The sequence below is a fragment of the Thunnus maccoyii genome, chromosome 14, assembly GCF_910596095.1.
Source record: "Thunnus maccoyii chromosome 14, fThuMac1.1, whole genome shotgun sequence".
In the NCBI taxonomy this organism is placed as follows: domain Eukaryota; kingdom Metazoa; phylum Chordata; class Actinopteri; order Scombriformes; family Scombridae; genus Thunnus; species Thunnus maccoyii.
In genome coordinates this window covers 25,049,041-25,073,651 of record NC_056546.1, presented here as the reverse complement: position 1 = coordinate 25,073,651, position 24,611 = coordinate 25,049,041, and the positions used below count along the sequence as shown (strand labels likewise).

General features: G+C 41.3%; 1 protein-coding gene across 11 annotated transcripts in view; it reads left to right on the top strand.

Moving 5' to 3' along the window:
• LOC121912177 (adhesion G protein-coupled receptor A1) overlaps positions 1–24,611 on the top strand; it is a 181,311-nt gene that overhangs the window by 58,316 nt on the left and 98,384 nt on the right. For all 11 annotated transcript variants that reach the window (XM_042434304.1, XM_042434303.1, XM_042434302.1 and 8 more), the window contains 6 exons: positions 5,642–5,855; positions 15,022–15,186; positions 17,902–18,121; positions 18,608–18,757; positions 19,889–20,050; positions 20,425–20,658. In XM_042434304.1, the coding sequence (XP_042290238.1) occupies positions 5,642–5,855; positions 15,022–15,186; positions 17,902–18,121; positions 18,608–18,757; positions 19,889–20,050; positions 20,425–20,658 (1,145 nt within the window). The remainder of the gene's footprint in view (positions 1–5,641; positions 5,856–15,021; positions 15,187–17,901; positions 18,122–18,607; positions 18,758–19,888; positions 20,051–20,424; positions 20,659–24,611) is intronic.

The following is a 24,611-nucleotide window of genomic DNA, read 5'->3' as shown; positions in this document are numbered from 1 at the left end:
AACATGGTGGTTTATCATGGTGGGCTCCATGGAAGAGGACCCACTCCCTATATAGATATAAAGGGCTCATTCTAAGCTAACGAAAACACAATAATTCTTATTTTCAGGTGATTATACACTAATTAAAACATACTTATGAATATTATATTCCAATTCTGCCAAGTCTGTTCTGTTAGCTAACACTAAATTCTACACATTGTACCTTTAAATATTTGTCTGTCTTGCTTAAACCAGAAATGACTTACTGACTTATGAAATAATACTCATCTTTGTTGCACTTTTAGAGAGCTAGAGCGGAGTTATATGTCTTGTTTCAAGACTGGCAAATGGTTAAAAAAAAAGAAAGTTAAATATGAACACTTCCTTCAGAGCGGACTACTTTTAGGACTAAATCGGTCTAAAAGACTAAAAGATTAAGACAGATGTTGCAGTATAGTATCTATCAGCACTGGGTGCATCAAACAGAGTTTTTAAGCAGCATAAAATGGCCTCTTTACTGACTGGAAGCTGTTAGCTACAGTAAAGAGAAATCCAAGAGTCTTTACTTTCTTTTTTTTTTGAAAGACTGGTTACAGACAGGCAATCCCCGACCCTCCCTCCCTCCCTCTCTCCCTCCCTCTCTCCCTCGCTGTCTCCCCTCAGTTGCTCTATCTCCCTGCTCGGTGCTGCAGTCCACAGGGGAATTGTATCTCATATGTGATAGAATCATCCCCCTCTTCTCCTTACATCTGGTTCACGTAGGGGATATTGCTCTGGAATGAGAAAATCATTGGTTAGTGGTGTGCTATGGCTGCGTGTGTATATGTGTGTATGCGTGAAGTGGAGGGACATTATATGAAGATGCACTGTATGCATGATGTGAAACACTTTGCAGAAAACTAATGAGGAAAAATGAGTCCCAGTCTTCAGCATGTGCATGCTTCCCCCCCTACAATTTGTCTTTTTGCGTTCACAGACAGCACCGTCCTGAGACGTCTGCACCACAGACATTCTCCGGTTATTCTATGTAATCCTAATTGTATGTGTTTTTAATTTACACAGAACAATCCAAAGCAATTACAGGGTAATTCTGTGCAGTCCACAGACAAAGAGCCATGAGTGGAATCCAGTGGCAGGACGAGGAGCGCTCCTTTCAGGCCCTAAAGCATCCATTATGGGATTACAATGATAACGTTCTGGGCTCCCTGCTCTCGCCATGCTTGGATCCATCTGCCTCTCCACAGCACAGCTCCATCTTACAATACCTTATTCATTCACTTGGCAACAAGCAGTTTTCAATTGGATACAGTGTGGAGCTCTAACAACTATATATTTAATGTTGTTTGATGGTTGTTGTTTTCATATGGCTTCACTTTGTAAGGGAATGTCATATAGCCGCGTACACCGGCCAGGACCTTGTTCAGGCGGTGTGGATGGGGTAGCACTCAGCACCTGATGCTAAGTTCTTGGTATCAAGAAAAATGATGGGATTGAATGAAAATATCCCTCTCCCACACTCACATACCTTTGAAAATATTAATATCTCTCCAGAGATTTCCCCCATTGTTTTCATGGAGATATGTCACAGAAGATTCATCTGTTTCTTTCTTCAGCAGCTCCAGCATGATGGGTAGCAGATGTCTGCACCATACATTCCAGCAATGAGCCCTTGTCCCTCCACTGATACAGGTCGGGTACTGCCTGCAAATGAGGGGGAACAGAGGAGCGCATGCAGCTTCCTGCCAGGATCAGGTGCTTCCTGTGTTGAGGTCAGGGCATGCGTCTGTTTGACTCATCGAGCCATGGCCCCCTGATTCTTTAACACTGCTGAGGAGAGAGCCACAGCACAGATATAAAGTGTGCAGCTCACATATACACCGCAGGACAAGCCTCTGCTTTCTATAGCGGTATTTATTGCATGATGACACAGCAGTGCAATTGCCCTTTATGGGCATCATGCCATTAAATTAAATTCTATGTGCAAGGCCCACATCTTTTAGCCTGTGGTGTGCCTCTAATAACTTGATAACCTGATATAAAAATATCATGAAATATAGCTCGACATGGGCACAGCCTGTCATGAGTCTTTGAAGTTCAGTCACACACCTCTTTTAAAGCCAGTTGCTTTGAGCAAGGGATAATGAAGTGACTATAGAAACAGATATAGGAGCATCAGTCTCAGAATGAGAATATCTTCTGGTTTTATTTTCCAAACAGTTTTGGTATGGCTCAAAATCAAAATTGAAACGTTAAACTTTTTACTGTGTGTAAATAAATAAAGAGAGGTAGCAACGAAAGAAATAAGCCCTCCAGCAGGGTACTCAACCATCACTCTAAGCTTTCCATCCTATATATTTCTACTCCTATATATTTTTTACAAAAAAGTATTCATTTTTAAAAGACTTCAAAATTGTGACAGTTAACTTTGTAATGCTGACAGGTGCAGAGAAATATTCTGTATTAAAATGTTTAAGCATGTAAACATTAAAATGAATTGTGAGATGGTGAGAAGTCCACTTGTCATTCCATTTTGATACTATTAATTCATATTTTTTAGACAGAATCAATACATTATTGATTTGCAAATTTGAAGTTGAAATCCTTGAGATTTCAGTCCTGATTGATTTGGTCAATAATTACAACCGCAGTATGATCTGATTTCATGCTGCTCACAGTGCGAGTAGTTTCCCACAATTCATCAAGGCAAAGTAAAGTTGGTTACTTGATGAATAGTTGAAGATGTGCAGCCTGTTGCCTACAACTCTTCATCTAACCGCTCACTGTGACTGCTCCTTCTTGTTCCATGATGAAAAATCACAGTTGTCTTGTTTTCTAGACATATTTTTGATGAATATTTACGATGAGCACTAACAAACACAAAATATATCTCAATAAAACCCACCCCATGTTTTGCTTATAATGTGCAGCAGTAGAATGTTCAGTTCATATTAGCAGTTAAAGTTCAATCGAAATTAAAATACATTTTTTTGTCCTCTGCAACATACATATCTGCTCTGTAAACTGCTCATCCTATGTTATGCTTTGGTTCTGAGAAGCCAAAGGGGAGAAATTAATATTCTGATGATGGCTCCCCCTAGTTTTCCATTCATTCAATGAAATACTGCTCTGTTATCCACCTAGATAGCCGGAGACCTTATGTCGATACAGCACAAATTAACATTCGCCAGAGAAAGGTGCACAGATAGTTCACTGGATAGGTAGCTAATTAGCTGCCAGGCTGCAGCACATTAAGCAGCATGTAAATGTGTGCAGCAGAAAATCCTGCTAACAACACAGCAGTTTGTTTACTTTGTCTCCGTTCTGTACGGTGTAACACTGGCACTCTGGCAGCCTGCCAGCTGCTGTCAATCAAACAAGACATTGTCACGCCCCTCCAGCCGGCTGAGACAAAAATAATTTCCCCAAAGACCTTTTTACCTCATTTCAACAATACAAAACTATTACCAATACATTAAAAAAAAAAACATGTTGACATTATTTTTGACTGCAAAGAGAGATAATTAAATGTGATTTCAGTTGGACTTTAATACAGCTGATACACTGTAAAGAGTGAACCATTAACACTGAGGATGTTATCAATGGGATAAAATTGTGCTGGATTACATGCATGCATCATTTTCCTGTGAATCCCTTATGCTTAGGTATGTAATTTGAATGCAGTGCAGGAATGGTGGACTCTGCCCCTACCAATTAAAATGATGATAATTACTAAATTTATATAAGCTTAGTGATTGCAGTATTGCAGAAAAAATCAAAACCATAAATAGTATCAAAAATGGGTTTTGATTTCATGAAAATCTTGAGGATTATTAGGTCTACTCACAATATATTCTCCTTTTAATTGATCAATTTGTTAATTCATTTAATACTGTAGAAGTCTATAATTATTCTGGTAGCAGACTCCAGGCTCCATTAAGAAAGACAGATAGAAACGATAATAAGTTAGTGGCATCCTAACAAAGCCCTGGTAGTCACACTGGTAATATACTCTATACTCACACACAAACAGGCACACATATCATCATGCCTCTGTCTCTGTCTTGCTTCCTCTCTCCTTTTCCTACACACACACACACACACACTCACACTCACACTCACATACAGCCAATAATTGCATTTTGCTCTGGCAGTGTCCAACGGGCAAAGGCGAGCAGCCACATTCTGATCCTTGGCTCAAAGCGTTGTTTCAACAGTATTAGCATCAGCCAAGTCAACAGTCAATGGCCCCCATACTGTTTGTGCTGTGCGTCACCCGCAGGAGATAACAAAGCCTCAGCTTCTGTTGCTGAGGACGATCATAGAGTCTTGACGCTCTAACAGGGTCAGCTCAAGTAATTACACACAGATGTCATCATGGAAGATCCAACATTAGTGACAGGTTTTTAATGCTACTCTGGAAAGCATGGCACTTTTGATTATGTACCTATGATTATGAATTACTAATGTAGAAAATTGAGGTCAAAGCTCTGCATGTGTTAATAGCTGTGATTGCTTAGTGGGTTATATATTACCATAAACAGTTCTGCTAGCTACTCTTTCCTACTCAAGGGAAATATTAAGTTGAGAGCTGTAGACTTTTGGCTGGATGACCCAACATGGATCTTTCACTATTTTTCTTTTTTTTCATACCAATGCATGGAGCTATAAAAGACTTTATGACCCATGTATCGAATTGCCTGTCAGACAGCAGCAACATCCACAATTGATTGGAATACAAGTGAACGCAAAGCGCTTGCTTACGCTGCTCTTTGGAGCATGTCCAAGGAAATGTCTGGCTTTGTATGAACAAACAAACCCTGAAGGAATTTCCCAAGGTGGTACATCGAAGTGGCAAGGTATTGAGCTCATCCTGAATCCATGCTCGCCAAACCAGGCAACACTGCTACATCTCCATGGGTTCATCATGATTAGAAACATTGCTTTGTCTTATATATCCCATATCTGCAGAATGATCAATCAGGTTCTTGGGGATTTTCACTAAAAATCGAAACTCCTCCCATATTCTGGCACTCTAGTCTTTGGACTAAACACTCTCCCCTGTCTTCTAATCTCATCCTTATCATAGCTTTATTCTCTGGCAAAAAAGCTTGAGGACTTAGCCAGCTACAAGGTAGGTAATCCTATCACTGGTGTTGCGGCAGACTTCTATTGCGAACATGTAAGGAGTTAAATCGAGTCCAGGAGAGCGCTCAAGGCTGTTCTCCTTTATCAGCCGCTGTTCATCTCGTACAGCAACAGCAACAACATGTGGGAACGACGGGGGAGGAGTGTGACCGTGACAGAATGTGTTTGTGTGTGTGTGTGTTGATGGTATTTTGGGGGCATGCTCATGTGTTTTATGTGTGTAAGTGTGAGGGGTGAATGAATGTGTCTGCGGTAGTGTGTGCAGCGTTGATATGAGTCTGATTTGATTTCAATTCATGCATGCAATGCTGTGTTTTAAGATGTTAACACCACTGGCAAGACAGGCAAATCCTATAAAACAGCAATCTGCTTAAACCTCCATTCTGCCTGTGTCTTTTTTTCTCAAGAATGGACGAGTGACCTCTCGCTCTCCTCCTCTACCTTCCCGCCTCAGGAAGGGGGGAAGGGAGGATTTACAAGCCTGACCTTCCTGTTTTATCCTCTCCTCATCTCCCAGATGGACCTCTGGAGATGCCCCTGTTCCAGCTGATCCCCTCCCAGAGGCAGCTGGTTTTTCAGGGAGACCGTCTTCCCCTCCAGTGCACCGCCACCTACCTGGACCCGTCGGTGGAGCTGCGGTGGCATCACAACGGCCACGTCGTGACCACGCAGGAGGAACGGGGCGTCTATGTGGAGGAAACCCTGCTTCACGACTGCTGCCTGATGACCAGGTACACGCAGGAGAAAGAGGAGGGGGAGGCAGGGAAGGAGGGAGGATGGATGGACGGGGGAATGTGAGCTGAGAGCTGATTAGCCGTTGACTTTCCAGTTGCACTGACACACATACACACAGTCCCGAGGATGTTTGTAAGTCCAACCAAGCAGATGAAGTCAAAATACACTTGAAAATAAGCTGCTGCATAAGCATGCTTTTTTAAAAATTAGTCTCAGCATGTTGCATAAAGAAACATACACATGCGCACAATGTTCCCACATGTTCATTCATCTTGCACAGCCATACAGGGGTCACTGCAGCTCACACACAGACACAGATGTAACATATATACACACACGCCCCTCTTTCCCTCTGTGTCTCTCACTCACCCATAGGAGCTGAGATTTACCTTTTGTTATTGGCGCCCTTGATAAGGATCTGAGAGGACAGGACAGAATTGGCTTGGCAGCATGCCAACACCTCAGAGCAATCTGCGGCTCGTCTCTAGAGGTTGGTTGTCCAGCCGCTCCCCCAGCGCTGCCGGAGCTCTTGCTGATCACACGCTAAGAGGAACAGATGCTGAATCATAATTGCGGTGATAAAGCAGACCGGCAACACTGGCTTTCACGTATTTTTTTTTTTTTTTTTTTTTTGGATACAAGACGTTGCTGCAAGCCACCATCCTCTTCCTGTCTTTGTTTTCTTGGTGGTCTGCAGCACATATGGATGTGCATGTATGTGTGTGTGTGTGTGTTATAGTAAACACATTTGACGTAATGCTGTGGCAAACAGGGCTCAGACGCAGGAGCACATTGCTGTTGATTAGTTTAACTGCTGCCTGTTCTGACTCGGCCTCCCTAACATAAATATTGATGGAGTGCTGACAGAAATATGTTTCCCTGTGTCAACAGAGCCAGAACGCCTCTTGTTGTGTGGTTTATTTGGCAACACGAATGCCAGCTACTCTTCCGCTACATTTCTGGGAAATTATACCATTCCCCTGACTGCAAACGCCACAAATAGTCAATATTTTGTCTTTTCATTATGTACCAGCTCACTGTGTGACATTCACAGTGATCCCTATGGTGAACGCTCTGCCTTGAATAATAGGATTACAGGGTAGAGAGAGATTCTTATAGTGATGTTTCAGTGTCTCAGCTGTGCTCTTTCTTTGCACAGTTTATTATTATGGAGATATTCACCAACAGGGGTCAATGCAATCCTTAGTCACTCACCACTCATTGTCACTATCAACAGTGATGGAAAGCGCTATACGAAAGTACAGTTTTCAGGTAATTGTAATTTACTTGAGGTTTACATTTTATTTTTAATCCCGTACATCAATTTGACAGCTACAGTTATTAGTTTCTTTGGAAATAAAGATTTTACATGCAAAACATACGAACAGTTTATTTAATATTTTGCATTGTTATAGATTCAGCAGCACAACAGTATTTCAGTCATTTGAATCAGCCCCACATTTTGCAGCTAAAGATTCACATATTTTCCTCAGGAGTTAGTGGAGATTGAAAACAGAGCTAACAGTAAGGGAATATTGGACTGGATTCAGTAGGTCACCAGAAACACAACTCCAAATGAATTCTAATGTTGCTCCATATCTGCTAGATGTGTAAATAGGTGCCTGTTTGCTAATACATTTATCAACTTTTTAAGGAGATAATGTCAGTGTTGTGTTTACATTTTGTTGTGCTGACCCCAAGAGGTGGAAAAATCAATTAATGTAGGTTTAAATAACATTTTAGACATATTCTGTTCTGTATTGTGTTTGAATTTAATGAAGAATTTACATTCATGGCAGCTATAGAAAAAAACACTGTGGCAGATCTGATAGGAGATATTTAGGTGAATGGGGTGAAATCAAATACTTTCACCGGGACAAAAATATATGTCATCTGAATAATTTGAAAGATGTGATAATCTAAAAAAAATCCTAGTAGTTTCAAGTACAGATTCTGAATACGACTTATATCAAGCAACAGCAGTGAGATTAAGGTTTGAAGTCGCCAGCTTCATACTTAGAATCCCATCGCAGGAGAGGAGTCCTCATTGTCTATTGTTAGATGTCATTCTAGAGGGAACTTATGCAACTGACCCTCTATGTTGGCTGTGTACTGACTGGTGATGTCCACCAGCCCCTGTTCCAGCCTTCTGCGTCTAATCCCATCAGCACAATCTATACAGCCCCCCCATCTCTCCCCCCACTCAAAAAAACAGAACTTTGACTCTATTTTTCCAACCCTCTGTCTCATGGAACTTGGTAAATTTCTCATCACTTTCATTCTGATGAGGGCCCCACTTGCAATTACCCACTGCTCTCCTCTTGTATACACAAATAATGCAATTTTCTCTCCTAAGTGGAATCCATGCGGGTCATGTTGATCTTGGCACCAAAAATGTCTCCCTCCTGTAAAAAACCTGCAAAGAGCAGACATCATTTCCATAGCTGATGAGTGTATAACAGTGTATATAGCTCAGTCCAACAAAAACAATCTGCTGTGCCTGGGCTGAACTTCACCATTCACCTCTTCGCCGTCTTAAATTGCGGTGTTGAGAGAGATGTGTGGAGGAAATTAGAGACTTGTGACTTCACTGGTCCACCACTCGTTAAGCAAAAAAAGGAAAAAAAAACACGAACTAATGTTTTGGCCTCTGACATGCCCGACGCTGTCAGTGCTCGTTTAGCCACAGTGGACAATATATTAGTCATTACGGCCCGTGTTGGTGTCGGTCACCTTGGATAAATGTCCTCTGAGTCAGTCAGCCTCGCCCTGCATGCCCCATCAGAGGGGAGAGACTGAATACACAGGATTTAGCGCGTGGCTTAAAGCCCTCGTCTGGATTTGTCGCACAGTGTTGCAGCAACGCGAGCGGAGATGCCAAAGCCTCAGTGAAGTGACCTCTTTGAAGGTGAACCCAAAATGTTTTGCGGCTGTTTCCTCAGCTAAATTCTGCTTATCCTGCTTTAGGCTTTATCAGGCAAACGGCCAGTGTCGATATTCAAAACATGACATGATCTTTTGCTTACTGCACCAGGCATGAAATTATTGAATTAGTGTGTTTAAATGGGTTTTATGTTTAGTAATTTTTGTGTTGTATATTATTTTTGTACCTTTTAGCTCCCACCTACATTCACACTGTGGCATGTAATTATAGCCTCTTATTTGCTCTCGCAGGTGGGCCGATAAGCTGATCTGTTTACATTGCTCACAGCGAGCAGCAGGAAAAAACCTGGCCTCATGAGACCTGATGATTCTGCGATGTGGGCCAGACTCCTGCTGAGTAATGGTGTCAGGCCAAACTCCCAGTATTAGCTATGCTAGCGGCAGCAGTGGGACCAGCCTGTGATTCATGTTTCATTAATCAAACATTTTAGAGCCCTGTAGCTAGCTACAGCAGACACTTTGGATGTATATTTCTTAATCCTCTCCATTTTTAATCAGGCTAATCTTGCACAAAATGAAGAACCTGGTTTGGAAATATTACTGAAGGCAAAAGGAAAAAAGAAAATGTCTTTCTGCTTCTTCCTTGTCTCTGCTGGTGATCTCTCTAAAGCTCTTTGTTTTTGATATACATAACTCTCTGCTCCGGCTTACAAACATCAACTTTAATTCCTTTATATTCTAACCATACCTCCTCTCTCTTATTGCATTCTACTGTCTTTTCTTTAAATTGCTGCCTCTGTTGCACTTTCTGTTGTTTTCCCTTGTTTTCTGTTTTGAATTGAGCATTCTGTTTACAGGCGTTAGTGCAGCACCAGTTGCTAAGGAGACCAAATTTGGTTATGTCCACACATATGCAATTTTTCCTCTGGGTTCATCACTTTGCTGCTTGCCAGTTTCAGGCAATAAAGAAAAACAAAACTAGGTGTCAAAACTTGTTGAAGTTTCATCAGATAAACTTGAAGAAGGATAGAGTGTAAATTATTAACACTCTCCATTATATACTGTGTGGAGTAATGGATAGAGTGGGTTAAGACAAGGTAGTGATTGACATGGGGAGTGCTGCAATGAAAATAGTATGGTCATTATATCAGAGTGAACTATGACACCCAGTGTGTATGTCTGTGCACATACAGTACATGCACATGTGCATCTTTATGCATGCTCCTCCTCTTAGAATCTAAATATTCAAGACAACAGCTGAGACATAGGTTTAAAACATCTGTAATGCAAAGCCAAACACAAATTCACAAATTAGCCGTGTGATCAGCAGGCTCGCATGAAAATGTCCCAGCTTTTGAAACATTTGACGGGTGGAGGGGACAGATTGAAAGTTTACAGTCTCGTAAGCAACATTATGTAAACAAATTGTTAAATATCAGCGCGCAAGCATAAATGTTCCTAATGAGTCCTTGGGGAGCTGCTCCACAATGGTGCAGTGTTAGTGTGGATGTAGGTCAGTGCTTTGTGTTTGGCTTATGAGTGCCCCTGCCCTACTGCTTTTCACAAACTGGAGCCATTTCTTCATGTGTTTATTATTCAGTGTGAGGATGACTTTGTTTCTGAAAATGTTGACCGGACTGGCTGCTGGATGGGTTCCTCAGCCCTGCTTGTTTTGTTTGGGTGCAGCAGTTCACCGGGGACGTTTGTGATTAGGCTGCAGCAGAACACGCCTTCGGTGGTCAAGTTTTGCTTGGTGAGGCTGTTGTTGGTGGGAGACAGGGAGGGTGTAGCAGAGGGACGGTTGAGGTGGGCGGTTTGGTGTTTGTGTGTGTCGGGGTGGGGTTGGGTGGGGTGGGGTGGGGGGGTATTTCCCTCTATATTTCCCAGCATTCAGACAGTTGGCCCATGTTCAGTGATGATGTAACTGTCCCCTCTGCAGACTATTCGTGGTTAGGACAAGTGCAGCAGTTTTGTCTCACACACTTGCAAACATGTACAGTAATTGCAAAGGATATATACATACTAACCACCAACTCCTTCATCATCATCATCATCATCACCATCATCAGTGATAGTTTTTGTAGGCCTTTTTTTTGTAGTAAATACATGAATAATCAAGGCGAGGCATGGACATGTAGGATTTGAAAGTCGTTTCAAGTCTCATGCCTACTATAAACACTTCTGATCATTCAAAAGCACTTCACACCAACAATAACAATCACACGCTATTTAAAATAAAAAAATATTGGAGTGGTAGACAGGACCAAGTGCAGACCAAGGCTGGCAGATGCAAAAATAACAGCCAACATTAACAACAATAACAGAGAAACTACAGTCCACATCTCAACAAACACTCAACACAGACAGGGGCAGAAGGAAATGTCTGTACTGCTCATACCAGCTCCAAATGAAGCTGCTTTGCTGGTTGTGGAGTGTTTGCGGGGGGAACTTTTTCAAGGCTAGACGCCGGAGTTCTTCCTCCGGCTGCTGGCTGGCTAACATCAGTAACAGCACTGCCAGCAGTGAGCAGCACTAGGGGAGCTACTGTAGCCTGTCACAGGTGGTTTACCTCCACTGCTCTAAATCAGTCTCTCCAATTATTCCTCCACTTCCTCATTTTCACTAGTTTCTGGTTCTTCTTCATAAGGTCATTTGATTATGAAATGATATATTTTCATTACACAGCTTGTGTACCAAAGCAAACAGGAATAAAATATACCTCTCGTACACAACTTAAACTCACAGATGTGTTTTCACCCTAGCATTGCTTTCACATCATTTTGGTGAAAACAGATTTCCACATGTAATCCTGTGCACATCATCCTGGTATTTCTTTTTTAATTCATCCAGTGGAATTGGTAGAGGAAGATACTGAATGCTCAAATCTCTCAAGATTGCCAAACTGATGTGCAAATTCCAAAATCTTGGCTTTACATAGAGAGTTGTAACATGGAAAACTAGTGTTTCCTGGCAGTTTCATTATCCTGTGTGAAAATGTTTTATAAAACATGGAGTTTGGGTTTCAGTAAATTACTGTGGTCCACATGTAATACTAGTCCTGTGCAAACAGAATCTGATAAGCATGACAAACAGATTTGGTCTTCCACTTTACCTCCCAATATGTTATCTAAACTATCTGTTTAGATCAGGTTTTCAGATAGCACGTGTGCTCATTGTGGTCTCTTATTAAATTCGGAGAAGTCACTGTGGAAACAGGGTGATAGGTGGACTGAACCCAGAGGGTTTCAATTTAAAGCCCATTCGCACTTTAAACTCAGCTCTGTGGTTGTGTCTCATGGAGGAGGAGGATGTTGTTTTAAAGGGGGAAGTGGAGAAAAAGACAAAGAGAGAGTGTCTGTTAGTCTGTGTGAGACAGAGAAAGAGTATACAGGAAAGAGAACGCTTGGCTTGGAGTTAGAAAGAAGATAAAGTTACGTAGGGTTACGCTTTAGAATCTAACAGTTACAGAGAAAATCAGACAAAGTCGTCATCACAGCAACTCATTTCTACACTACGACTCAGCGAAGCATGCAAGCAGTCTTACAGCATGTCAGAAGCTTTCAGAAATCTGTCTAAATAACAATTCTTCAAAAAGCCCCTGCCCAAACAATTAAATAAATGGTGCAAAAATCCTTCTGAACTAGCTAAAAATGCCCAGAAGCACTTTTCGGGCAGCTGAACATGTACTTACACACATGCAAAAATCCTCACATGTATTCACAGACAGGCTCACACAAACACACACACACACACACACGCGCGCACGGACATACACACTTGTTCTCTAGCCCAGAATGTCATCATCTCAGTCAAGCGTTCAAATCTGATTTAGGGCCTATTAGAAAAGCAATCAAAAAAGAGAGGTTTAGTGGAACACAGAAGATGAAATCAGGACTTATTTTATTCATTTTCATAACTCGCCCACAGAAAGTCATTGAAGCAAAGTCATGAGTCCGTTTGATACGGGGAATTGTAACAGCGCTCTCTGGTTTCAGTTTGCTTTCTCTTATAAAACAAACAGTGGTGGGAATTAGTTTACACCAGAGCACAATGTGATTTCATTTGGAAGTGTTCAGGTATCTTATTGTATAAACTGGTTACTACTCTAGTAGATTCAGATCATTAGAGCTAAATTAGTTATCCCAATGAAAACATTTTTTGTTGATTTTGGTCTTCTGTACCTGCATTTGTTTGCATTTGCTTTTTGTATTACATACTGAACATAAATCACATTCTTAAGCTATTTACTCACATGAATCTCTTTGGTTTTACTCAAACAAACTGGTGTGTGTGGTTTGGTTTGTTGAGGCTGTCAGTGAAACTGTAGTGTCGACTAAACAAGCTGGTCTGCTTCCACGCAAAATCTGGTTCACTTTGTCGGTGTCATGGAGGCAAAGTTGACCAACCACAGAATTGTGTGATTTTAGTGTGCATTCAAAAGCTCAACTACTAGAAAATCCATGTGCTAATAGTGAACTGTCAAAGAAGCACACTCATCACGTATGGAGGGATATTTACAGATCAGTCAAAGTGCAAAGAAATAGAAACAAATGTGTGTTTTGTGTGCAAGGTACTCTGTGTATTTAATAAGTAAGAACAGTTAATAACATTTTTATCATCATGAAACAGACATAATTTCAACACAAGTAAAATGCAGTTTGTCTCTTTTGTTTGGTTGATGTTTCTTCTATTGAAAACATCATCAGTAAAATCAGGTTAATGTTCCAGCCAGAATCAAAGAGCAAATGTCTAAATGTCTAAATGGACCATTTTGTGCTGGCGATCAACAGTCATACGGGAAGAAATCCTTTGTAGCAGCAGTAATGACCTCTGCAGACCAGACTGCAATGCAATCACAAGACATTTAGTAAGAGTCACTTTTCTTTCTCTTGCTATCACCACTGCCATCTACACCTAAAAAGAACATGTTCAGACAGTCTTTTTATTGCAGCATGACAACTGTGTTGTTAACACCATCATCTCATAGCAAGAGTTAGGCGACAGTGAGGTTTATACTGTTTATGTGTGGAGTTTGCATGTTCTCCCTGTGTGTATGTGAATTAGGTGCTCCAGTTTCCTTCCACACTTCAAACACATGTAGGTCAGGTGAATTACAAACTGGAAACAAATTGGCAGTAGTTGTGAATGTGTTTGTGCTTTTGTGTTAGTCCTGTGAGACAAAGTGTTTCCCTGCCTTTTGTCCAATGCGTGCTGGGACAGGCAGAGGGAGAGAAAAGGGAGACAAGCAGGCGAAATGAAGGCATTTAAAATTTCCCAATAAATATTTCTCTCACATCCTCTGAGAAATGTTTTCCGGGATAACAGCTTCTTCACATCAGAGGCGCTCAGCCACTAATCATCTTTACTCTGTGAGATTTCAGTTTCTTGTCCAGCCTGTCACTTATCATTTTTAATGTCACCTGTTGAACATTCCCCTTTGTGGAGCATTGATACCCTGGTCACATTTGAAATCTTTATACAGTAATATGTGCGGGTGTACTGTGAATTGTATTATGACCACACACAGCTTAATTAAATCACAAAAAAGGCATTAGCTCCTCAAGTACATACAAAGTGTACATTTGACTACAACTGGATTGTATTTGGAAATTAAACAGCTGCCATCTCTCAAGGATGTTGTATTTCCATGGTGATAATGCCCGTTGCTTAGCAATCTCTGCTTGCTTTTCTCTTTTTTTCCCATAAGGAGTAAAATCCTAAAGATTAGTCGCTTTGGCAAATGGCCTGCATTGGCTCTTTGTCAATGTTTCCCCATCCTTTGTTTAATCAGGCATTTTCCATTGAGATAGGAATCACTGTGACAAAGTAGGAAAGATAAGCATGAGTAATGATCATCTTAAATCACAGCCAACATTTTAAGCCACTGCATACTCATACACACATGAGGGTCTCTTGAAGGAATTAGATTTTGTGAAACACACATTTTTGCACATCTGTCCTGACGTGAAATTTCAACTGACTACAAAATCCCTAAACTGCAGCCCTAACCTTAACCTTCTCCACTGTATGACTAATGTTACCCTAATCCAAAAATAATCCAAACCTCCTCAAAATCAAGACCGAACACAAAACTAGTCTTAAAGCTACATTTAACCCTAATACAACTTCTCGTACAAGTCTTCCTCCTCTTTCATCCCTCTTAAGGAAAATGAACGCTTGTAGAAAGAAGCTCAGTAACACGCACACCACTTAGACAGATGTGATGTGAACATACACACAAACACACTTTCACAGCTTGCGCTCTCACTCCTCCTCCAGCGAAGTCATCCTCTCCAACATCGACGTGGGCATCGCGGGCATCTGGGAGTGCCTGGTGACCAGTTCCCGTGGCAACAGTTCCCGGCAGATGGAGATAGTTGTTCTGGAGACGTCGGCACCGTACTGCCCCACTGACAGAGTCACCAACAACAAAGGGGACTTCAGGTGAGTCATCTCTCATGGCCGCTCGACTGTGTGACCTTGGTCGGCTCACTCGTAACGAGGAGCACTTAACAGCAACGTTTTTCTTTCCTCAGGTATGAAGAAGATTTAACAAAGGTTATATAAATAAACAACACATTTCTTTGAATTTCTCTCATTTCTTAAGTGTTCATTTTGTTTACCAACTAGTTCTATAAAATGAATGGTAATGGACAGTAAATCACTGCTTTTCAAAGCTGATACAAGAAGGTCCCCGGCAAAATAAGGCAATAGTTTAACCTCACTATGATTTAATTCAACAGAAATTTCCCCAATTACACAGTCTACTGTATAAGAATTAATACTGTAATCAAAGCACTCACTTGCTCTGCTATTATCTCAGTAAGTACAGTTCAGTTGAAGTACTTAAGTCTAGTCCTCGACAGTGTTGTGCTGGTTTTTGTTCCTGCCTGACAAAAATCACCCACACCCTAGCACCAGGTGCAGCTCATCAACCATCAAAGACCTGAATTACGCACATGCAGTAGAGGCTAGACAGTTCATATATTTTATTAATTATTGGATATAAGATATACAATAACTCACACAATTATTATGTCACTATGCAGTCCAGCTTTATTGCAAAACTATGACTACCCATGACTGAGGTTTCTCATGAAAAGGGGAAACAAACACCACACACCACCATCTATCCTCTTTCCCCCTGTCCTCCACTCCTTGTGACCACCTTGAAATCTTGTAGTTGTACACACACTCACATCCTCCACCTCTCCTCCCCCAGGGGTGTGCTGTTTTCGTGTACGCTCCTTTGTGTAGCCACTGTACTTTACAGCCCACTTTCTGTGCAGCAAGCACAGAGGCTTTGTTTCTCCCGGAGCATTGGAGTAATGGGCTGGAAAATGAGCCCCCTTTTTTGTTGAGGGAGGGGGGGGGGCGAAATTAACGCCATTTATTACTAAGTAGCTGCTGCTGCAACAATGTGGATGGAGAGGAAGGGGGGGCGGGTGGAGAGAATGGGGTGGGGAGCAGAGGGATGGCAGGTCTCTACCCACAGAACAGATTACCAGCATCCTGAGTGCGGTGCTACTTTATTTTCATTTAGATGAAGTCAAAAGTGTTGCCACATTAAGCATTGCTTAGGCTACTTTTCTGCAGCGGGATTTTGACATTGCCTTAAGGAGAAAACAACAAAACCTAACACACATGTTTGTCCTCTGATTGTGGACGAACTGATCAATATGTGTGAGCACAAACACCTCTTTCCTAAGGCTGCAGAAGCACAGAAATAAGATCTTTAATCTACACCGACATCAAGACACAAAACCTGGAGTTCTTTTATTACCAGAGAAATGGAGGCTAATGTAGTGGACTATGAAAGTTTGGCTGACTTTTTACACTCAAATGAGCTTTATTTTATTGAAACACTAACAGGCATTACCCAGAAAATGAAAAATTTCCATTTCCCTCTAAAATCACCCTGGCTCCTATAAGAGGTTGGTCAGTAGAGCAGCTCCAGGATTTGGCTCTTGATGACATTATTGAGAAAGTCTCATTTCTTGCTTCAGAGGAGACCTCAATGAACTTTGCATGGTCATACGAACAACACTTGTAATTACTCTTTTAGGATGAATTTTCCCTTTAGGAAGGAAAAGGCAGGAAAAGGTTTCTGCTTCATATACATATATATACATACACACACACACACACACTCACCTGCGCACTCTAAGGCAATCCAATACAACACCTCTGCCATAAATTCTACATTTAGGAAGCTTTTACATTTTCAGTTTTTGTTGACATTATCAGAAAGGCAATGATTTGTATTATACTGAATGATGTTCCTAATATTTTGACCACTCCATTAACATACATGCAAAATATTAGGAACACTTTTCAATATAGTGCACTCCAGTACACCATCACCACCCACTGTGACCTCAATAATAAACATAAAGTAGAATTATCACCTTTCTGACAATGTCAACAAAAACTGAAAATGTATAAGCTTCATAAATGTAGAATTAAGGGCAGAGTTGTTGTGTTGGATTGCATTAGATTGCACAGGTGTTCCTAATGAAGTAACTGGTGAGTGTATATATATATATATATCCCTCTCCATCTTTCCCCACCTTCTAACTTTGGTGACGTTAAAGGACCACTCCAGTAATTCAGTATTGTACTTTCATGAAGAGGCAGATTAAGTGAATGATCAGCATCAAAGCAGCAGGGTTTGTAACAAAGGCCTTCCCTTCTGTAAAAATATGAAACTTAGCCATAACCAGTATGTCCCCTGATGACATCATCTGGGTTATTTTTTTCAGAATTTTGAAATCTCCCTCCAGAGAGTTTTTTTTACAGACTGATTAGGGCTCTCCATGATGTGTGATGTGTAAAATTGGTGGCATGCCCCTTTAGGTGCAGTGTGTCAGTAGATAAATAATGTTTAGTTTCATTGTGCACAAAATGGAAAGACATTAAAGTTGATTAATAGAGTTAGAAAATAAAGTTAATTAAGTCAGAAGTCACAGAACTCATCGTTTCACAATCAAATATCAGAATCTGGCAGTCTTCTGCAAAATAATTAGAGTAAGCTGTAAATCAAATATGCAAATTAATAATTTCCTTAGTACAGGGAGTATGAAATTGCCATCTGGTGCTTTCAGTGTAGATTCCTAAACTTAGTTCATTCCTGATGATTTGGAGATATTTTTGTGGCAGATGGCCAAAGACTCTAGCTGGCATCCTGGCCTTCCTGCCCTGTGCTCCTGCCACCTTTGGCTCTGCCCCTCATCCCTCTGGCAGCGCTCCTCACCCCTCCAGCCAGAGGGAGAAGAAGGCGTGGCGTCGCTGTGACCGGGCTGGACGGTGGGCCGAAGAGGACTATACTCAGTGCCCGTATGCCAGCGAACTGACCCGCGTGCTGCATGAGCTCACTCAGGTATCAATACACATGTTGTGCTGAGTGCAGAAAACAGCCAGGACTCACTGTCAATTAATCTACTCTAATCTAGCCTTTAGGCTATAAGCTTACTATGATGTTAGACATGTTGAATTTTACGCATTTGCCAAGCTGCTCAGACTTGGCAAGATTTAATAACTTCATATCCCTAGAATGCAGAAACCAGCATCTCCACTGATTTAACCATAGCCAGCAGGTGTCTACAGATCTGTCCATGTATGACTTTATATATACATAATGCAAACAGACTGACGACAAGCTGATTTCATTCTACATTACTCATGGGATTACTATATCACATTAAAGTAATGAAGCTCACAAAACTGCCATGAACAGCATTACAGCGATTTATTATTTATTTAATGTTGTCAAAGCTGTTTCATCTTATGTCTCTGTTGAATTGTGATGATGGACCATGTAATCATCTTCTCTGAGTGTCGCTGAATATTTTCCTTGTTGTTCCAGATAACCATTAATACCACCAATGCTCAGCCTTTAGGCCAGCAGTTAGTGGCCTTCACCAGCAGGGCGGCTCACTTCACTGATGTCATGGATGTCATCTTTGTCACACACCTGGTGGAGAGACTGACGAGGCTGGTGGAGAAACGCAGAGATGTAAGCATGAACCTAGGGACACACAACCGCCCGTTTACTTCATCACGTTTGACCTCTCATACTCAATTCCATGAATGACAAAATAAAGAAATCCTCTTTCCTTTGAAGGAGCTATTATAGTACAATCATTCTTTGTTCATTGACCCGTCTCTTTGACTGTAGCTCCAGCTCAAATTGCAGTTTTCCCCAGATTGTACTCCTCTATCAAATTTGTAATGTGATATTTATGAAGAGGGAACTACTTGTAGTGTGAGCTCCTCCTATTATGAGAGTATGTCTTTATTCAGATCTGTCTGAAAGCAATGCTTTGCCTTAAGAAAGGATTAGGTTTCTCGGGAAAATCGTTTACTAGCTCATAAAGAGGTAACAATGGCTTCTCAAGAGCTTTAATTGACCAAACATAAAAGGACACTTCAGCATGAGACAGCAGAGGCTGCCTAAGAAGACATGGCATCACGCTGTCGTTCTGGCTTCAATCCTTCAGTCAATTCCAGACAGCTTAACTTTTCACCTCATACGCTTTTCCTCCTTCCTATGGCAGTGTTGAATCTTAATGACCATTATGGTTATGAACATACATCTCTTTTTGGGCAAGTCATGTTTTACCTTAAGTGAACTTATCCCACGTCTCTGGCCGGAGGCAATCGCAGGGCTTTATATCATGCTGAAGGTCAGGTCTTGCGAGGGAGGAGAAGGGGCTTGAATTTAGCTATCACTTGTCCAATTACTCATCACAGGTCATTCAGGAGGAGATATTATTAGGAGATACTTGCAGTTTTATCACTCCTAAGACAATACTGATGAGGCCACCCTCATTCATCCAATAAAGAACAGTCAAATGAAGCAACAATGAAAAGTACAGTAAGTAAATAGCGAGCTGCCATCCCAAGGAAGCGATTATGCCCAATTGGAGCTGCTAATCTAAATTAAATCTTCCTATAATGAATGAAGCCACCATTGCCTCCCTCACAATTCTGACTGGAGATTATAAATGTTCCTGTTGTTGCGGATATGATTGATGTGCATGATGAGTCTGCCTCTTCATGTGTGCGTGTGGGCTTTTGTACATACAGTTTGTATAATTCAGCACATGCATACATTAAGGATACATGTCTGCTTGCGTTTCCACAGCTGGGGGACTATATATCAGACATAGCCAGTAACATGATGCTGGTGGAGGAACATATACTGTGGATGGCCCAGAACGAGGCCAGAGCGTGCACTCGGATCGTCCAGTGTGTGGAGCGTATCGCTGACCTGGCGCTGACCGGAGACAATCAGGTCATTTCTAAGGTACGACTTGACAACGTCACAGTACCACCCACACTCACAGCCACACGCAGTCAGGGCAAAGGTTGATGATCTGAGTAAACGTCCCATAGCTTTACCTTTTTTCTTGCAGCTTAGAATAATGAGAAGTTAATTTGGCTCTATCAGATAGCTAGAATAAGGCAAGAGAAAGATAAATTGCTTCCTTTGTTTCCTCTTGCTTCTGTCTATTTTTTCCCTTGGTGCTGTCATTTGGGATTAAAGCATCTGCTTAATGACTAATATAAAAATCTCTGCCCTTCCCTCTTGTGCCACCTCCCAACCCTTCCATCTCTCTCCCCCACCCATAACTCTTACCTTCCCTCCACCCTTTCTTACTCCTGCCTCTCTCCCTTCAGGTGTCTGCTAACATAGCTCTGGAGGCCTTCCTGATCCAACCCTCTAACTTTCTCGGTCTGTCCTGCACGGCGCTCCAACGGCCCCCCTTGTCTGCCACATCGCCCCTCCCTGACAGCCACTCACACACTGACAAGGACATGAGCAGAGAGCGTGATGCCGTCGGGGAATCGTTACTCAACTTCAAATGTCACACTGTCAACAGCAGCGGCTCACCGGCCAGTCAGCTCAGCAAGGTAAGGCGCCAGTTAACAAATGCGGTGAAACTTTCTAAAATATGCTATTCGGTTCTTTTACTTGCCTCTCTTTGCAAAATCCACTGAATCCACCCCGAGGTCAGGAAACAACGTTCTGTGAGTGTTTCTCTTTCTCACTCCCAGCAGGGTTTTTTTTTTTAAAGGCCACACACTTTTGTGGTTTTTTTTCACTCTGTTCAAATTCAGGTATGAGAGATGAGGGACAGAACTCGCTCTAACAGAGGAGAGAGGAATAAAATATGAAAAAAGGAGTACAATAGCTGGTGGGCACAATAAAATGAATTCTCCAACACCACACAGTTGAAACATATGAGAAGGATTACTCGCCTTTAAGTCTGTCATTGTCTATTTGTTCTGGCAAGATGACACCTTGTTTGGGTTTGTTGGTGTGCCATAGATCAGCTGGTGATAGGTGGGTATGTAGTGGGGGCAGGGCCTGCAAATAGGACAGTAATTTGGGAGTCAGTGAATGTGGGCCACTCCCTTGTGATGGATAAGATGGCCTTGCGTACCTGTCACTTTAAATCAGCTGCAGCCTCATCATGGCTCCAATTGTAGCCATCCCAAATGACAAATACCATGTCATCAGACAAGGGCCACTCTGCATCTGCAGACGGCAGGCAAAAGATTCAACTCCCTTGGCACTGAAGTGGCATAGTTCTGCAACATTTGAACAGTTTGCGCCCTCTAGCCATTCAGTCTGCCGATGAATTCATCAGTGTGTATGTGAGTGTACGCTGTCTGTGTAGTAGTGTGTATCAGTGGGAGAGAGTGTCCGGGTGTGTGTTTGTCTTTCAGTGTGCGTACTCACTTCATCTCATCTTCTCTTCCATCATCTTCTTCTTCTTCTTCTCTGGTGAGACGGTGTCAAGTCTCTAAGGGTTTGTCAGCAATTACAGCACTTAGCCACATTCTGCCTCCAGGCTATGTGTAGCATGTGTGCATGTAGTGCAGGTATGTATGCATTTCTGGAAGTTGAGCTAAGTCAGCGTAGGTCAAGACAATGCTGCAGTTCCTCAGTTTCTAGAGGCCACTCAACAAATTTGCTCAAAACCACCTCTTGATTATTCCCAGATGGACTTCAAATTAGGAGGCAAATATGGAGAAAGCAATTATTTCAGTTAACACTGAGAACACATCTACATGAATGCACTTCATAGTTTTGGCAGGCTATTATAAGTCTAGGAAAAAAGTTTGTCTTGGTACTTCTTGTCCTTGAGCATGAAACTCTCAGTGCACCTTTCACAAACAGTAAATATGAGAAGATGTGTTGACGTGTGGTGCACTTTAAAGCTTTAAATAACGGCCTCTTAAGTGGCCTCTTTATAATATGTAGTAATTTGGTTTGTATTTGCAGTTGTAGTGAGTGTTAGTCATAAAATATGTGACTGAAATCAAATTTTTCTCTCTGCACAAGTGTGGCATTTTGCCATATTCTGGTGGTAAATAGTTCTGGTGTCTTAATGTGCTGTATCTCCACAGTATAAGGTACCAGCGTGAGTGCAACCGGTTCAATTTCACGTACGACACAGTGCTACAGAGATAAACCAAGAATCTAGTTGACGTTTGCTAAATATTTAAGTAGAATTGATATTATTTACACCATGTCATGCTTATTTCAGCAGTTCCTTGCACCAAGAGCAAACATTAGTCCTGACAGGATTGAGGAATTGATGCAATAAGGGATTCGGGTTTGATAAAAAAGCTTTCAAACCTCAACCCTTGCCAGGTTGATAGTCACAGTAGTTGTGATCAATGGATTTCGTTGGCATCTTTCAAAGTTGTTGCAAAGTTGTGTCCATCTCACTTAATTCACCTCCTTTGAGTTTGACTTTGCATGCATTGATACTGCAAGTAATTACTTTTTTTCTTCGAGGCGTGCCAGAAGTGAAACAAATGTATTTTTTTTCTTGCAGCAAGAAAGCAAAAGGGCTATATTAGAGGTTTTCCATTATGGTATAGAAAAAAATGAATATGTGGTGTGTAACTGCGTCTTCTTCACTCATGTCATGACTTCATCACCTGTACCACTAGTATAAAGCAGTGCCATTATGTATAAATGACTGAACTGAGACTGTGATGTAGATTATTACTGTATCACTGGCTAGCTGGCATGGCATGAAGTAATCATAATAATAGAAGGGCTGAAGAGTATTTGAGGCTGAAGCCATACTGTATCTCTCCATTAAGTTAATCTCGATTTAACAAGGCACGTTGACTAAGGACATTACATAAATGAAGTGCCCAATTTACAGCAGTAGTCTGGGGGAGTGCTTGTAGGTTGAGAGAGCCTTACACGCATCCATTTTCAATCAGATTAAAAAGGTGCTTTACTTGTTTGTTTTTACATTGTCAGAGCATAATGCAATATACAAATAAACATATTAACTTAAGAGGACAATACCTTTACAAGATATGAATACAAAGCCATTCTGCAATAAATAAAATAGATATCATTGGAAGGAATCTCAGAACCCACTGGCTGTGCTTACATTTTGGCAAACATGCTGCTATTATTCAGCATTTTGGCATTTCGTTCGGAAGGTGCAGCCAGTTCTTTGGTGGCAAGCGTGCTTTTAAATACTTGATATATTTGAGTAATTTAAAAAAAAAAAAAAAGTCTCTTGAAAGGTCAGTTTTTGGGCGTGAGATGAAGTGTAATACTATTTCCAGCTCATTTAGCGTGCAGAATGAACACAGCTTGTCCTCCCTGGGCGATTCACACTCTCACACCTACGAGCTGCCCAGTTTACACAGCCCCTGCTCCCCAGGAACGGTTGCTGGGTGAGGAGCATCACCCTGCCTGAGAGCACTTTAATGGTAATTGTTGAAGGAGATGAAAGTGACTTCAACAGCCTATGGGCTCTAATCTATTCAAGCTATCGCCGCTCTGCAACAACATCTTTTTATTTCTCTGTGTTTCTCTACCTCACATTTGGGAAACACCTCGCCAATTACTGATAATCTGGGAAAGCCTCACAGGTCCAATACTTTAGAACAAGCTCTGTCATTTACACACAAACACAGACACACACAAAAACTCATATCCTCATTCATATCCATTGAGTTTAGATTTTCTGTCCTTTTTTTTTACTTTTAGCTGTTTGATTATGTTATTAACTGTGTTTGATTTCTTTACAGCCAAGTGTAGTGAAGCCATATAGACACAAGACTTTCACCAATAAGCTTTGTATCAGGGCTCTGCTCTAGTTTACATCATTACCGTATGCTAAGCAAATCCAGAGGTTAAACATTGTCAGTGTGGTGTCATTCTCTGAAACTAAACGAATGATTAATTATACATTTTAATTCCATATCACAAATGTCAAGAGTCAATTAAGTGAGGAACATCTGGCTCAAGCTGTGCCACACAGCAGCTGAATACGGTGTTATTAAGAGCAGAGTATTCTCTGATTTATAGGCTTCATTTATAGGCTGTGATAAATGATGATCAAATCAGATTTATGTGAGCAGAAGTGCTTTGTTTCAGCGTCTAATTTATATCTGACATCAAATTTGATCTGTTTGGTAAATGTTGATTCTTCGATTAACATTATTTTTGTGACTTTAATGATGTTTTCTATGTATGAGCAGCAGAAAACTGCATGTAGTATCATATATTTTTAAAAATCTGGACCACATAAAATGTGATAGCAAATCAGATCCCGAGGCTTGACGCCTTACTGTATATAATCTTGAACGCTCAAAGCATCAAATATAAGTGTTTCCATGACAATAAGTAAACAGCACATTGTTCAGCTGAGGCAAATCTCATAATTTCAGTCCTCACAGCAGTTCGCCTAAGCCGGTGTTAAGTCAGGACGAAGCACATCGATGAAAAGAGAAGCAAAACACACCAATGAGATCAGTGTTTGAAAAGATGCATCAAATCAAAAGCCGTAGTGAACATGTGTTTGAAACAAGCAGACGTG